General features: G+C 47.6%; 2 protein-coding genes across 2 annotated transcripts in view; one reads left to right on the top strand and one right to left on the bottom strand.

Annotated features, from left to right (window-relative positions):
- Nucleotides 1–8465, top strand: part of LOC146986683 (sodium channel protein type 4 subunit alpha B-like) — a 59139-nt gene extending 50674 nt beyond the window's left edge. Inside the window, exons 28-32 of the mRNA XM_085780530.1 lie at nucleotides 197–467; nucleotides 6152–6770; nucleotides 7345–7489; nucleotides 7571–7639; nucleotides 7788–8465. Of these exons, the coding sequence (XP_085636656.1) occupies nucleotides 197–467; nucleotides 6152–6770; nucleotides 7345–7489; nucleotides 7571–7639; nucleotides 7788–7931 (1248 nt within the window). The 3' untranslated portion in view covers nucleotides 7932–8465. The remainder of the gene's footprint in view (nucleotides 1–196; nucleotides 468–6151; nucleotides 6771–7344; nucleotides 7490–7570; nucleotides 7640–7787) is intronic.
- Nucleotides 8466–11686: 3221 nt separating this feature from the next.
- Nucleotides 11687–15747, bottom strand: part of lamb1a (laminin, beta 1a) — a 62434-nt gene continuing 58373 nt past the window's right edge. The window contains exons 32-33 of the mRNA XM_085780529.1: nucleotides 13839–13998; nucleotides 11687–11855 (exon numbers count right to left, since the gene is read on the bottom strand). Of these exons, the coding sequence (XP_085636655.1) occupies nucleotides 11716–11855; nucleotides 13839–13998 (300 nt within the window). The 3' untranslated portion in view covers nucleotides 11687–11715. The remainder of the gene's footprint in view (nucleotides 11856–13838; nucleotides 13999–15747) is intronic.

The raw sequence follows: 15747 nt of genomic DNA, 5'->3' as shown, positions 1-15747 counted from the left end.
CTATCTATCTATCTATCTATCTGTCTGTCTGTCTGTCTGTCTGTCTGTCTGTCTGTCTGTCTGTCTGTCTGTCTGTCTGTCTGTCTGTCTGTCTGTCTGTCTATCTATCTGGTCCATCCATCCATCCATCCATCCATCCATCCATCCATCCATCCATCCATCCATCCATCTATCCATCTATCCATCCATCCTCCAGAACGCCTGCCGTGCTCTGCTGTTCGACCTGGTCACCAAACAGGCGTTCGAGGTCTTCATGGTGGTGGTCATCTGCCTGAACGTGTTGTCCCTGACGATAGAGACGTACGATGACAGCGAACACATGGAGATGGTTCTCTACTGGATGCACTTCACCTTCATCCTCATCTTCCTCACTGAGGTCATCGTCAAGCTCATCGCATTCGGACGCCACTTCTTCTCCGACGGCATCAACATCCTGGACTTCGTGGTCATTGTCCTTTCCATCTTTGGTTAGTGGGCCATGTGGTGATGTCATTGACCTGTCTGATGATGTCATGGGCCATGTGGTGATGTCATTGACCTGTCTGATGATGTCATGGGCCATGTGGTGATGTCATTGACCTGTCTGATGATGTCATGGGCCATGTGGTCAAAGTCAAAGTCAAAGTGTCTTTATTTGTCCCAAAAAGGGAAAATTGATTTGCAGCCAGGAAGATCCACACATTCAAACACATACACAAATAGACAACACCAAATAACATGTAACATATAACATATAACATTTCATGGGCAGATTAAAAGGACCTACTGCAAGATAAAATATGGTTAAAAAGTGCCAATAAATGGGGCGGTGTTTAGCTCAGTTGGTAGAGCACCCGCTCCATATGTTGAGGCTATAGTCCTCCCTGCAGGCGGCCCCGGTTCGAATCCCGCGTCGGACGGCCCTATCCTGCGTGTCATTCCCCTCCTCTCTGCCTCCTGTTTCCTGTCACACTCTCAACTGTCCTATCTAATAAAGGCATAAAAAGCCAAAAAATATACTTTAAAAAAAAAAAAGTGCCAATAATGTACACTGTACAAACAAATAAATAATAAACAGCAAGGGGCCTAAAGTGCAAATGCAACAGGTTACAACAGCCGTGAACAGTCTGTATATACATACAGTAGGCTACATACGATTAATGATCTACTGTTTAGCAACTGAATGGCCGTGGGGACAAAGGAAACCTTAAATCAGGCACCTTCCACCGACGGCCTGAGGGCAACAATACAAACTCAGACTGGAGGGGGTGATCTACACACTCCAGAGTCAAGGAAGACTTCCTGAGAACTTGCCTGCTGTACATATCACTAAGCTGATTTGATTCAGTCAGGTTTCCATACCAGGCCACCACACAGAACATAAGAACAGATTCAATGAAGCTTCTATAAAAGAGGGTCATCATCTCAGAACAGACTTTAAAAGAATACATTTTTCTCATTGCCGGTGCATATTCTCATTTGCCCAGGTCATAGTATTTCAAAGGAGGTTAAATGTAAAGCAACTGGACTTAGTTATTTGTCTAGGAAGACGTTTCACCTTCATCAGTTCATGTAGCATCTGACCAGGCTGGGACTGGTCCAACTATCTGGTGTGGAGACTCACTATTTAACCTTGTGTGGGCGTTCACAAGGGTGATGATGTCACTGGTTCCCTTTTGTGCTCTAAGTGCCAACGACAGTCGTTTAAAGGACTGTCTTTGTAGTGGAGCACATTAATGAAAAATCGTTCACTTTGTGGTACAAGCGCCAAATTTGGTACACAAGTGCTTTTGGACCTACTATCTCATAAAAGTACGTTGCCCACTTGAACAAACAAAGTGGCCACCATTTTTCAAGATGGCCGCCATTCGAAGTGGTTTGAAACAGCGTTTGAACTATATTTTGATTGAATAGTCCTATTCTGATGGTTTATACATTGAAATATGTGTTTTTGCACATGAGAAATACAACTCTGCATTTAGAAAATCAAAATTATTGAATATTATGATGATACAATGCGAATTAAATGAAAAAAACACTCACAAACTAGGGGCCCTAATTTCTTGGCGCAACTCAGGGTGGCGCAGCGAAGCGAGCCCTGACGCAGCTGGCGAAGTGGTATTATCGTCCAGTGCAACAAGGTGCGCAGCGGATTCGGTAAATTGGCAGACTGCTGTGCGCTGAGATGGGAGTGGTCGCGCAGCAGGGGGAGGTGTCGACAGATTCGCCGTGGCGCAGTGACAATTTGTTGCCGATAGACCGCGCGGAGAGTGCGCTGAAAGCTCGCCAGCTCCAACCTGGTCTACTCTCAGCGCAAGGCGAAGCGCAGCCAGCGCAGTGGCAATTTGACTGCCCAGCGCGCAGTGCAGACACGTCACCAAGACCCCACAGGCAGATTTCCACACTTCCAGGCACATTTAAATGCAATTAACAATAATCATAATAATAATAATCATCACAATAACCCCTATTTATTGTATCTGAATCAGCACATACACCTGTATCTATATAGATTGTCCCGTCACACTGATGGCAGATCAAAGGCTTGCGTAATGGAAACTCAGCCTGACTGAATTAACACAGATGAAACCAGGGAGGGACTGAGACAGCCGTGGATGTCCCAAGAGCAGGTGTTGACACTACACACTGTGCCGTTGCAGATTATCAGCTATTTATTTATTTATTTACTTATTGATTTATTAGGGGCCAGCGCCGCATCGTCACGCGACCATAACAAATAAAACTGAAATGCCTCCGTTACGCACAGCTGTTTGTTTATGCTGTGATCTGTGCACACGTGTTTAAATATAGGTTAGATAGATAGATAGATAGATAGATAGATAGATAGATAGATAGATAGATAGATAGATAGATAGATAGATAGACCTGCTCCCTCCTCCTCTCTCCTCCCTCCCAGACTACTTTTGCATCATCAGCCCGTGAGGTCTGTTCGCGCGACCGGACACTGCCAGCTTGGACCGGACCAGAACATCAGTTTCCTCCCGTCTCACTTGCTCTGACAGATTGAGAGCTGTTGCCCAGTAAAAAAAAACAAAAAACAAAACACACACACCCCTTTTCCATTAATAAAGACACTCATATTTAGTAACCTATATTTAAACACGTGTGCACAGATCACAATATAAACAAACAGCTGTGCGTAACGGAAGCATCACGGAGCGTCTCTCTTTTTCTTTTTTCTTTAGAATTTACCTGAGATGGAGATGTGAATATCTGCTCACTATGATGCCAGGCTGATTGTGGTTTGCTGTGAGAGATGATAGTTGATTTGTTTTCAGTTTTATTTGTTATGGTCGCGTGACGATGCGGCTCAATAAATCAATAAGTAAATACATAAATATAGCAGATAATCGTGTAGTGTCAACACAGCAGTAATCCATCCTCATCTTTCATCTGTGCAGCCTTTGATCTGTCATCAGTGTGACGGGACAATCGATATAGATGTGCTGAATGTCTATGCTGTAATCGGTTACACCCCGCCTTTCCGAAGCCCCGCCTTTCCGACAATAGACTTCCATTCATCGTAATAGCGGGGTTTTCTATTTTTTCTAAAGACCCCGCTACTCCGAAAAGGCTATTGGGGGAAACCCCCAGCGCGCAGTGCGCATTGATCCTTTTTTCCTTTTTGGGGTCAAACGGATCATGTGCATAATTAACTGCAAAACAAGCAAATACTTCATATTAATGACATATAACGTTCATTATGCTTCTAGCCTGTCTAGCCTCTACCTGGTCTTTTTTACTAAACTTAACCAACTCCTTTCTTCATTGCCTAAGCCCAACCAAAGCATCTCCCTCAGTCAGCTGTCAGTGCGAGCGGCGGCTGCAGCAGCCTCGCGCCCGTGTGAGCTCAAGCCGGCTTCAGCCGTGCTCGAGCGGAGCAGGGGGGGAGAAAAAGAAAAAAAGTGTATTTCTATTACTGTGTGGGAGATCTCCAACAACGGAGTCGGGGAGAAAGCAAGTGGGACAGATCTGCCCAGTCCCTGAGCAGCGCACGTTTCACAGACAAGCCACAAAGCAGAATGTAAACAACGTCACGCGGTTCAGCACCTTGGACAGCTGTGGGGGGGAGGAGGGGGTGTCGGAGTAGCGGTGTTTCGAAGTGGGGGTATTTCGGAACAGCGGGGTGTCGAAGTGGAGGGGTGTCGGAATGGAGAGCTGTCCCCGCTGTAATCTGTAGGTGCTGATTCACATCTTCTCTTCCACGGTGAAATCAAACGTCCGCCTTGCGCGCGCGGCGGATTTAAAGGCGAGGAGAGGAGCTCATTTGATTGGTGAAGATCTGACTCGGCTGTGTCAAACCCACTCCACGCCTTCTCTCCTCCCTCTATGCCATTTGCGCCGGTGGGAGGGAAGTAGGCGGGATGCGCTCCGCTGCGTTTCGAAGGAAAATCGCAATCTGCTCCTGACCACTCCCCGTTGGAGAAGCGAAGGCGAGGCGCAGGCCTGATCCGCTGCACCTGCACCTAGTTCACGAAAGTAGAGCCCAAAGACATTAGTTTCACTTAAAGCTTTTGGACCTGTAAGCTACTTGTAGGGGAGGCCACGTAGAGGCTGTCTTTGTCTCCCCCATTTTTTTTTTTTTTTTTTTGTATAGGCTATTTTTTTCTTTTTTTTTTTTTTTTTTTCTTTTAATTTTTAGATAACGGTATAAAAACACAGAAAAGGTGTCAAAGCATAGCTTTTGTATCTGTCTGACAGAGGCAACACTTGCTCCAGTCAGTTTTAGTAGCACAACTCAATGGATTATCGGCAGACATCTTATACAGTTGAAGGTCGAGGGATTATCCTTTTACCACCCAAACATACAAAATATCATAGCACATTGGAATATGGGATACAACTAGGTTCAAGTATCTGGTGCCCTACACCTAGCCCGATCGTTCATCCAGTGCCATAAATCCCGTGCGATCTGTACACCATCCAGGTAACTAAAGCCCCGTTACCCTTGGCTCGGCTATCCCGCGCTGGCACATCCTGTCAATTCAGGTGCGGCTATCTAACTACAATACTACAACTAACTAAACTTCTAGTTGAGTCTATACAGGGGCTTATTAGATAGCATTTGGGACACTAAAGTATACTACAACTACAGTGAGTACACCACTACAACAGTTAGTAAACTACAACTACAGTTAGTACACTACAAGCTGACACTGAACCCCATGCTGAGTCTCACAGCAGTGATGTCACCAGTGTGCCCTGGTTGTGCTTTGACATCACTCTTATAAAAAATTACTAACCAATAAATGTTGACCACAGAATTTTAATGAATTATCATTTATATTGCTAAATTAGTACTTTTATTTCAGTAAAGAACGCTTGTGTTGCTGTATGTGTGTGTGTGTGCGTGTGTGTGTGTGTGTGGTGAGTGACAGTCAAAAGTTTGGACACATTTTCACAAATGATTCACACAAAAAACACATCCCTCAGAATTCTGCAGATTTTCACTTAAGATCATTGCAGAAAACTGAAGAAAAAACGCGAAAACGCTACTTTTTAGTCATTTAATAGCCATTATCTTGAAAATTGGTGGCCATATTGGAATTCAATTGACACCATCGAGTTATTCCAGTCATAATACATTCATTTTGATGCTTGGATCATTAACATTCTTCTGTTAATTCAAGTTCTACCTCGAAAACCTTTTTTTGGCGTTTGACGAGGCGGCCATCTTGAAAACTGGCGGCCCTCTTGGATTTTCAGCTGGGCAACGTACTTTTATTAGAAGGTATGTCCTGGACATCATTTGTACCAAATTTGGTGCTTGTACCATGAAGTGAACGATTCGGCTCAAAAATGGACTTAAGCAGCCCCACTATTGATGGAAAGTTGGTTTCGACTTCGTTAGTGCCCTATTGTGTTATAACGACAGTCGTTGGAGTCACTTGCCAAATAACTAAGTCCAGTTGCTTTCGATTTAACCTCCTTTGAAATTTTTCTCATTGCTGTACTTTCTTTGTTGTGGAGGCAACGTGAGTGTCAAAACACAATTTATTGTCAACAACCACTCTCAAATATTTATAACTGTCCACCAGCTCAATCTCTGCACCTTTAATGCTGGTTAGTGCAGGACAAGGTGGTGATGTCATTGACCTGTCTGATGATGTCATCTCTGAAGGCTGAATATGCCCCTCCCCCTCTTTTTCAGGTCTGGTCGTGTCTGACTTGTTGGAGAAATATTTCGTCTCGTACACCCTCTTCGCCGCCCTCAGATTGGTCCGTCTGTGTCGCGTCCTCAGATTGGTCCGTCTGAGTCGCGTCCTCCCCGTCGCCTCGTGGCTCGTGGCCTTTGTGATGTCACTTCCTGCCCTCTTCAACATCTGCTGCCTCCTCCTCATCCTCATCTTCACCTTCTCCACCTTCGGCATGTTGAGCTTCGCCTACGTGAAGAAGGAAGTCCTGATCAACGACTGGTTTAATTTTGAGACGTTTAGCAGCAGCGTGATGTGTCTGATCTCCATGACGACGGTGACGGGGTGGGGGGGTCTGCTGAGCACCATGACGACCGCGCCCCCCGACTGCGACCCGGACCTGGAGAACCCCGGGCTGCCGGTCGGCGGCGACTGCGGCAGCCCGGTCCTCGCCGTGGTCTTCTTCACCTCCTACGTGGTCGTGGTCGTCCTGCTGCTCGTCCACATGTACACCGCCGTCGTCATGGAGACCTTCAACATGGACGACGCCCACAGCCTGAGCGACGGCGACCTGCAGATGTTTTATACAACATGGAAGGAGTTTGACCCCGATGCCTCAGAGGTCATACCGTACAGGTGAGTCTGGCCCAGGTGTAGAACCAGAACCAGATCTAGACTCCTCTTGTCCTCATGGCTGGGTCAAACTTTTAACTTTCAGTGGTTTCTAGTGGTCTCTGATGGTCTCTAATGGTCTCTAGTGGTCTCTGATGGTCTCTAGTGGTCTCTAGTGGTTTCTAGTGGTCTCTAGTGGTCTCTAATGGTCTCTAATGGTCTCCAATGGCCGCTAATGGTCTCTGATGGTCTCCAATGGTCTCTAATGGTCTCTGATGGTCTCTAATGGTCTCCAATGGTCTCCACTGGTCTCTAATGGTCTCTAATGGTCTCCGATGGTCTCTAATGGTCTCCACTGGTCTCTAATGGTCTCTAATGGTCTCTGATGGTCTCTAATGGTCTCCACTGGTCTCTGATGGTCTCTAATGGTCTCTGATGGTCTCTAATGGTCTCCACTGGTCTCTGATGGTCTCTAATGGTCTCCAATGGTCTCTAATGGTCTCCACTGGTCTCTAATGGTCTCTAATGGTCTCTGATGGTCTCTAATGGTCTCCACTGGTCTCTGATGGTCTCTAATGGTCTCCGTTGGGTTCTGCAGTCAGCTGTCGGACTTCTGCGACGCTCTGGAGGAACCTCTGAAGGTTCTGAAGCCAAACACCATCAGACGGATCGACAGGGATCAGTCTCTGCTTCCTGGAGACAAGATCCACTGGACCGATGTGTTGCAGGCCCTCGCTGCACAGGTAGCCCGCTTTTTAACTCTTATTTTTTATTTATTCCTTTATTTTTTATTTAGTTTTTTCATTGTAATTATCTGTTTGCAGGTGATCGGGGATTCGGTACAGATGGACGCCCTCAAAGACAGAATGAAAGAAAAGTTCAACTCATCCAAGGTTCTGTTCTCTTCTCTTCTATCCTAGGCTGCACTCACACTACTGATGTTTCAACAAATCATATAGTCATTTTAAAGCAGAGTTTATTTTTAAAAGGTGAGACTGAGTATGTTGTGAGTACATATGTGATGACCATGGTTTTCTGCAGGTGGCCCAGGAGCCAATCAGCAGCAGCCTGCGGGGGAAGCAGCAGGAAGTGGCCGCCACAGTGATCCAGAGAGCCTTCAGGAAACACCGGGCTGAACCGGCAGCTGGCGCTTCAGGTGGGCAAGGCCACCCTCACCAAGACTGACCTCCCCTCTGTTCCCATGACGACACCTCCTCCCTCTCTACATGGTGGGACTGAGCCCAGACCAGTTCCTGAACCACAGAGGACTCGAACCAAGAACCTGAAATCACTTTTTACTCATGATGTGTTTCCATCATTAACCCTAACCTCATATTATTCCCTGTGGTTTTTAAACTGAACCTCAGTCCAAATACTTATTAACCTACATTATAAGCTAACCCGCTAACCCATTAGCTAACAGCTAACCCATTAGTTAAAGGGTTGACAAAATGTTGAAATATCCCTTTAACAGCTAACCCACTAAGAACAGTGTCCTGCAGAGACACACACTGTACTCACATTATTTTAACAAGAAAAGAACATCCATCCTGATACTAACTGATCATCTAATGACAATATTGATTGATGATCTAATCCTAATAACGATTGATCACGGCTCCAATGTAACTGGCGATGATCCTGTTGCCTGGTGACGTGTTTACACTGATGTCACTTCCTGTGTTTGTCATTGTTGTCACAGTCTACCTGTGTGAAATAAAGCACTATGCAGTCATTATTACAGTCCAAGTCATTGTCTCGCTGCTCTGAGGTCGACTAACTAAGTAAAGCTGGCTCAGCCTTTATGTGCTATTCATCCTACACGTTACCTAGGTAACCTCATCCTACACGTTACCTAGGTAACCTCATCCTCTGTTCTCTGAGGATTAACTCCGGTCCTTTATTTCTACTCCATGCAGAACCAGATTACAACAGCAGGTGTCAAGAGTTGTCCCATTCAGGACGGCGTCCCTGTAGACTCGGCTGTTTGCCTTGTTGACTCAGATCTCAGCTGCTTCAACAGACTCGGTCTCTAACAGACTCGGTCTCCAACAGACTCGGTCTCTAGCAGACTCGGTCTCTAGCAGACTCGGTCTCTAACAGACTCGGTCTCCAACAGACTCGGTCTCTAGCAGACTCGGTCTCTAGCAGACTCGGTCTCTAGCAGACTCGGTCTCTAGCAGACTCGGTCTCTAACAGACTCGGTCTCTAGCAGACTCGGTCTCTAGCAGACTCGGCCTCTAACAGACTCGGTCTCTAACAGACTCGGCCTCTAACAGACTCGGTCTCTAACAGACTCGGTCTCCAACAGACTCGGTCTCTAACAGACTCGGTCTCCAACAGACTCGGTCTCCAGCAGACTCGGCCTCTAGCAGACTCGGCCTCCAACAGACTCGGTCTCTAACAGACTCGGTCTCTAGCAGACTCGGCCTCTAACAGACTCGGTCTCTAACAGACTCGGTCTCCAACAGACTCGGTCTCTAACAGACTCGGTCTCCAACAGACTCGGTCTCCAACAGACTCGGCCTCTAACAGACTCGGTCTATAACAGACTCGGTCTCCAACAGACTCGGCCTCTAACAGACTCGGTCTCCAACAGACTCGGTCTCCAACAGACTCGGTCTCCAACAGACTCGGTCTCCAACAGACTCGGTCTCTAACAGACTCGGTCTCTAGCAGACTCGGCCTCTAACAGACTCGGTCTATAACAGACTCGGTCTCCAACAGACTCGGTCTCCAACAGACTCGGCCTCTAACAGACTCGGTCTATAACAGACTCGGCCTCTAACAGACTCGGTCTATAACAGACTCGGTCTCCAACAGACTCGGCCTCTAACAGACTCGGTCTCTAGCAGACTCGGTCTCTAGCAGACTCGGCCTCTAACAGACTCGGTCTATAACAGACTCGGTCTCCAACAGACTCGGTCTCTAGCAGACTCGGCCTCTAACAGACTCGGCCTCTAACAGACTCGGTCTATAACAGACTCGGTCTCCAACAGACTCGGTCTCTAACAGACTCGGCCTCTAACAGACTCGGTCTATAACAGACTCGGTCTCCAACAGACTCGGTCTATAACAGACTCGGTCTCCAACAGACTCGGCCTCTAACAGACTCGGTCTATAACAGACTCGGTCTCCAACAGACTCGGTCTCCAACAGACTCGGCCTCTAACAGACTCGGTCTCCAACAGACTCGGTCTCCAACAGACTCGGTCTCCAACAGACTCGGTCTCCAACAGACTCGGTCTATAACAGACTCGGTCTCCAACAGACTCGGTCTCCAACAGACTCGGTCTATAACAGACTCGGTCTCCAACAGACTCGGTCTCCAACAGACTCGGCCTCTAACAGACTCGGTCTATAACAGACTCGGTCTCCAACAGACTCGGTCTCCAACAGACTCGGTCTCCAACAGACTCGGTCTCCAACAGACTCGGTCTCCAACAGACTCGGTCTATAACAGACTCGGCCTCTAACAGACTTGGTCTCTAGTCTTGTAGTTCCACCTGAGTCTGCAGGGGGGCGCTGCTGCCCCACGTTCACCACGCGAGCGTACCTATGTCCCCCGATCGGGGAATCGGGAATCAGGACTCTCTTTTTCATAGGATAGTTTATAGGACCCTCTGTTATCTGGCCTGTCTAGCCTCTACCTGGTCTTTTTACTAAACTTAACCAACTCCTTTCTTCATTGCCTAAATGGGACAATTCCACTTCTCACTCAAACTCACAACTCAACTTCTCAAAAATAGGCAAAAATCTGCAAAGTCACAACTCCACTTCCAGATATGGGACCAAAAACTGCAAGTTCCCCGGGTTATTTTGGGGGAAAGCGGGGAACATAGGGATGATCCCTTCACCACGTGCTCTCTGCACCGTTGTAGTTACCGTGTGTGTTACTGTTGTAGTGTGTGGACTCTGAAGTGAAAACAACTGATCTCAAGTCATTTTTATTCAGTTTTGGTTTCTTATAAAAACATCAAAGTAGAAAAAGTGATTGGATTACAACACAGTGAAACCATAGTAACAGACGTGAACACAATGAAACCATAGTAACAGATGTGAACACAGTTGGGCCACAACTCTTCTTGTTTAGCTCCAGACTGGACCTGGTGGTGTGTTGCTCTGATTGGAACTTCGCTGATTAAACATCAACTCAAGTATTTTTGTTGTCCAGTCAACTGTATTGAACTTAGGATTCTGAAAATGGGTCAAATCCTTTCTTTTGTGAGTAGTAGTCTAGCTGTGTAAAAATATTTAACTCAAACTTAATATTTGACCCTTATTTCAGAGTTACCTCTGTCTGTCTGTGCATTGAGGCAAAATATAAGCTGACCATACAACACAAGAAAGGTGAAACTAACTCCTATTGGTTCATAATGGTAGCAGCCTGTTGTACAGTAGGGCCTGTTGATCATCTATACACAGAGAGAAAAAGGTAACTCTAGTTACTGTGTTCTCTTGTTGTTTCACTGCAGTTTTTGGGAGTTACTGTGAAAACCACCCTCAGATATAAATATATCCCCAATAAGAAAACGTTGAGGTCAGATATTTATCCATTTATCCTAATCTTTAATGTCCCAAAAATGACTAAATCTCATTTTTGACAAAAAAATGAGTTACCCCTTTCTTGCATTGTAGGGCAGTGTAGACGGTGGCCTTGTGGCTGGTCTGGGGTCAGTTAGAACAGACAGGTGCTGTAGACAGTAACTTTGTGGCTGGTCTGGGGTCAGTTAGAACAGACAGGTGCTGTAGACAGTAACTTTGTGGCTGGTCTGGGGTCAGTTAGAACAGACAGGTGCTGTAGACAGTAACTTTGTGACTGGTCTGGGGTCAGTTAGAACAGACAGGTGCTGTAGACAGTAACTTTGTGACTGGTCTGGGGTCAGTTAGAACAGATTGTGACTGGTCTGGGGTCAGTTAGAACAGACAGGTGCTGTAGACAGTAACTTTGTGACTGGTCTGGGGTCAGTTAGAACAGACAGGTGCTGTAGACAGTAACTTTCTGGCTGATCTCCTGCAGCAGCTCCTTCACCGCCGCCTCCAGCTCCACCAGCAGCTCGGCCTTCAGCTCCAGAGTCTGTTGGTTGTCTCTGTAGGAGGTCTCCAGACCTGCAGGGACAGGAAACACACAGCTGGTTAGCCCCACACGTTAACACACAGCTGGTTAGTCGACACGTTAACACACGGCTGGTTAGCCCCACACGTTAACACACGGCTGGTTAGCCCACACGTTAACACACGGCTGGTTAGCCCACACGTTAACACACGGCTGGTTAGCCCACACGTTAACACACGGCTGGTTAGCCCACACGTTAACACACGGCTGGTTAGCCCACACGTTAACACACGGCTGGTTAGTCCACACGTTAACACACAGCTGGTTAGCCCCACACGTTAACACACAGCTGGTTAGTCGACACGTTAACACACAGCTGGTTAGTCCACACGTTAACACACGGCTGGTTAGTCCACACGTTAACACACAGCTGGTTAGCCCACACGTTAACACACGGCTGGTTAGTCGACACGTTAACACACAGCTGGTTAGCCCCACACGTTAACACACGGCTGGTTAGTCGACACGTTAACACACGGCTGGTTAGCCCACACGTTAACACACGGCTGGTTAGCCCACACGTTAACACACGGCTGGTTAGCCCACACGTTAACACACGGCTGGTTAGTCGACACCTTAACACACGGCTGGTTAGCCCACACGTTAACACACGGCTGGTTAGTCCACACGTTAACACACAGCTGGTTAGCCCCACACGTTAACACACGGCTGGTTAGTCCACACGTTAACACACAGCTGGTTAGCCCCACACGTTAACACACAGCTGGTTAGCCCCACACGTTAACACACAGCTGGTTAGCCCACACGTTAACACACGGCTGGTTAGTCGACACCTTAACACACGGCTGGTTAGTCGACACGTTAACACACAGCTGGTTAGTCGACACGTTAACACACGGCTGGTTAGTCGACACCTTAACACACGGCTGGTTAGCCCCACACGTTAACACACAGCTGGTTAGTCGACACGTTAACACACAGCTGGTTAGCCCCACACGTTAACACACAGCTGGTTAGTCGACACGTTAACTCACGGCTGGTTAGTCGACACGTTAACACACAGCTGGTTAGTCGACACCTTAACACACGGCTGGTTAGTCGACACCTTAACACACAGCTGGTTAGTCGACACCTTAACACACGGCTGGTTAGTCGACACCTTAACACACAGCTGGTTAGTCGACACGTTAACACACAGCTGGTTAGTCGACACCTTAACACACGGCTGGTTAGTCGACACGTTAACACACAGCTGGTTAGTCGACACCTTAACACACAGCTGGTTAGTCGACACCTTAACACACAGCTGGTTAGTCGACACGTTAACACACAGCTGGTTAGCCCACACGTTAACACACGGCTGGTTAGTCGACACCTTAACACACAGCTGGTTAGTCGACACCTTAACACACGGCTGGTTAGTCGACACCTTAACACACGGCTGGTTAGTCGACACCTTAACACACAGCTGGTTAGTCGACACGTTAACACACAGCTGGTTAGCCCACACCTTAACACACAGCTGGTTAGTCGACACCTTAACACACGGCTGGTTAGTCGACACCTTAACACACGGCTGGTTAGTCGACACCTTAACACACAGCTGGTTAGTCGACACGTTAACACACAGCTGGTTAGCCCACACCTTAACACACAGCTGGTTAGCCCACACCTTAACACACGGCTGGTTAGTCGACACCTTAACACACGGCTGGTTAGTCGACACCTTAACACACAGCTGGTTAGCCCACACCTTAACACACAGCTGGTTAGTCGACACCTTAACACACGGCTGGTTAGTCGACACCTTAACACACGGCTGGTTAGTCGACACCTTAACACACGGCTGGTTAGTCGACACCTTAACACACGGCTGGTTAGCCCCACACGTTAACACACGGCTGGTTAGTCGACACGTTAACCAGCTTTTTAATTCTTGTAAAATCTTTATTTGTTATTGAGTGAGAGAGATGATGTCAGTGTGATGTCAGTGTGATGTCAGTGTGATGTCATACCTTTGAGCAGCTGCAGCTTGGCGCTGGCTTGCAACAACAGCCCTTTGGCTTCCTGTTGTAGTGACTCCGCCCTCTTCTTGGCCTCTGCGACGCCCCCGGCCTTCTGACCAATCAGCTGGCCCACAGCGGAGTACTGCTCCCTCAGGTCCGAGTCCAGGTCCTAAACACAGCAAGGCAAGGCAGTTTTATTAGTATAGTCCATTTTTACCACCCTAACCCTAACCCACAAAGGGCTTTACATCCCATAATAACAACATCCTCTGTCCTTAGACCCTCACATCCACTGAGGAGAAACTCCATGGAAACCCTTTTAACAGGGAAAACCAGGAGAGCAACACATTACAGAAACCTCTTTCCCACCGCTAACAACCGGCTTCTGGCGGCTCACCGCCCCACGTCGCCCACGGCAACGACTCTGCACTCGACACGCGTTTTAATGAGCTTGGCTCTGATTGGCTGGCGGTGGTGGCAGCTCGCGGGCGGGAGATCAGACCCATATGCCGATTGTTAGCGGAGCGACCTGCTCATCTCAGTGGGAAACAGAAACTCAAAGGGTGCGTTCCGATCGACCTTTAGTTCCCTGAGCAGTGGACTACACAGGGTGTGCCGCCATGTTAAGTGTGGTTCCAAACCGCAGGGAGCAGTTTGAAGGGAACTGTGAACTGTGCAGGGAGGGAGTGAACAACGGTTCCTCACTTCGCCCAGTTCACCGGATGTTGACAACCGATATTACCCATCAGCCATTGCGGTCCGTTTACGTGCGTTACGTAAATTGGCAGGGCTAACGGTTACCTGTCTAACTTTAATAACTCAGTGACTCAATAAACGGTCCATGAAAAAATATTTTTTCCGGCGAATATCTTAGTTACAACCTGATTGAGCTAACAAGAGTAGTTTCATGTCGTGTCCCACAACGGGAGGGTTTTAACAGCTGACGTCCTGTTAGCTTAGCTGCGTTAGCTTAGCTGCCGCCGTTAGCTTAGCTACCGCCGTTAGCTTAGCAACAGCCGTTAGCTTTCCTGTCAGCTGAGCCACTGATGCTTTCTACACATCCTGATACCCCCAAACTGAATAAATACCACGCATTGTAACACAAAACTGCTTTGCTTGTGCACACAGAAATACCGTATTGATCCGAATATAAGACGACCCTGAATATAAGACGACCCCCCTTTTTCAAGACCTGTCTTTGGAAAAATACCTTTTTCAGACAAAATCAAAGAAAAAATTAATCTTTTTAAAATCATGTTTTCAGTATCTGTGAAATGACGTTCTGGTAGATTGTAGCGCCCACTCTCTGAATGTGTGTAGGTGTGTGTCCATCTCTCTTGCGCTCTGTTTACACAAAAAGGCACACGCATCAATTGCGGTGTTTTATTTTGAAAATTGTTTTGATTTTGAAAGTTGAGCGGATTCTCTCGTGTTTCTTTGTTTGACCTGCCCGGCTTGACGCAATCACTCGCAGCTCGCGCACAAAATAGACCAGACACCGAAACGATTGCTGCAGGACGTCTGGTGTGAACGAGACAATCTTTTAACATGAACCCCGAAAGGAAACTGGCTCAGCTTCTCGGCGCTTCGCAGCTATTCGGCGCCTCCGCGTCCGGTGTGTCCGGTGTGTCCGGTGTGTCCGGTGTGTCCGGTGTGTCCCTGTCCCCGGCGACAACGCGGCCGTAGCCACTGTGATATGACGACCCCGCCCCCGGAGGAACTGTGAAGGAGTCAGCTGTGATTAAAATGACCTAAACCGAGCCGAGTTGAGCTGTAACTGTGTGGCAGCGCTCTGCTGTGTGGCGAAGGGGCAACACACACACACACACACACACACACACACACACACACACACACACATACACACCAATAGGGGTAAGAGGGGACCTGTCAGGCCAAGCTGCCAAGAGGGGTCTTA

This window comes from Trachurus japonicus, chromosome 6, assembly GCF_045865225.1.
Source record: "Trachurus japonicus isolate A0001 chromosome 6, Traja_1.0".
NCBI lineage: Eukaryota > Metazoa > Chordata > Actinopteri > Carangiformes > Carangidae > Trachurus > Trachurus japonicus.
The sequence above is the reverse complement of the archived record's forward strand: the minus strand, read 5'-3'. Positions and strand labels throughout refer to the sequence as shown.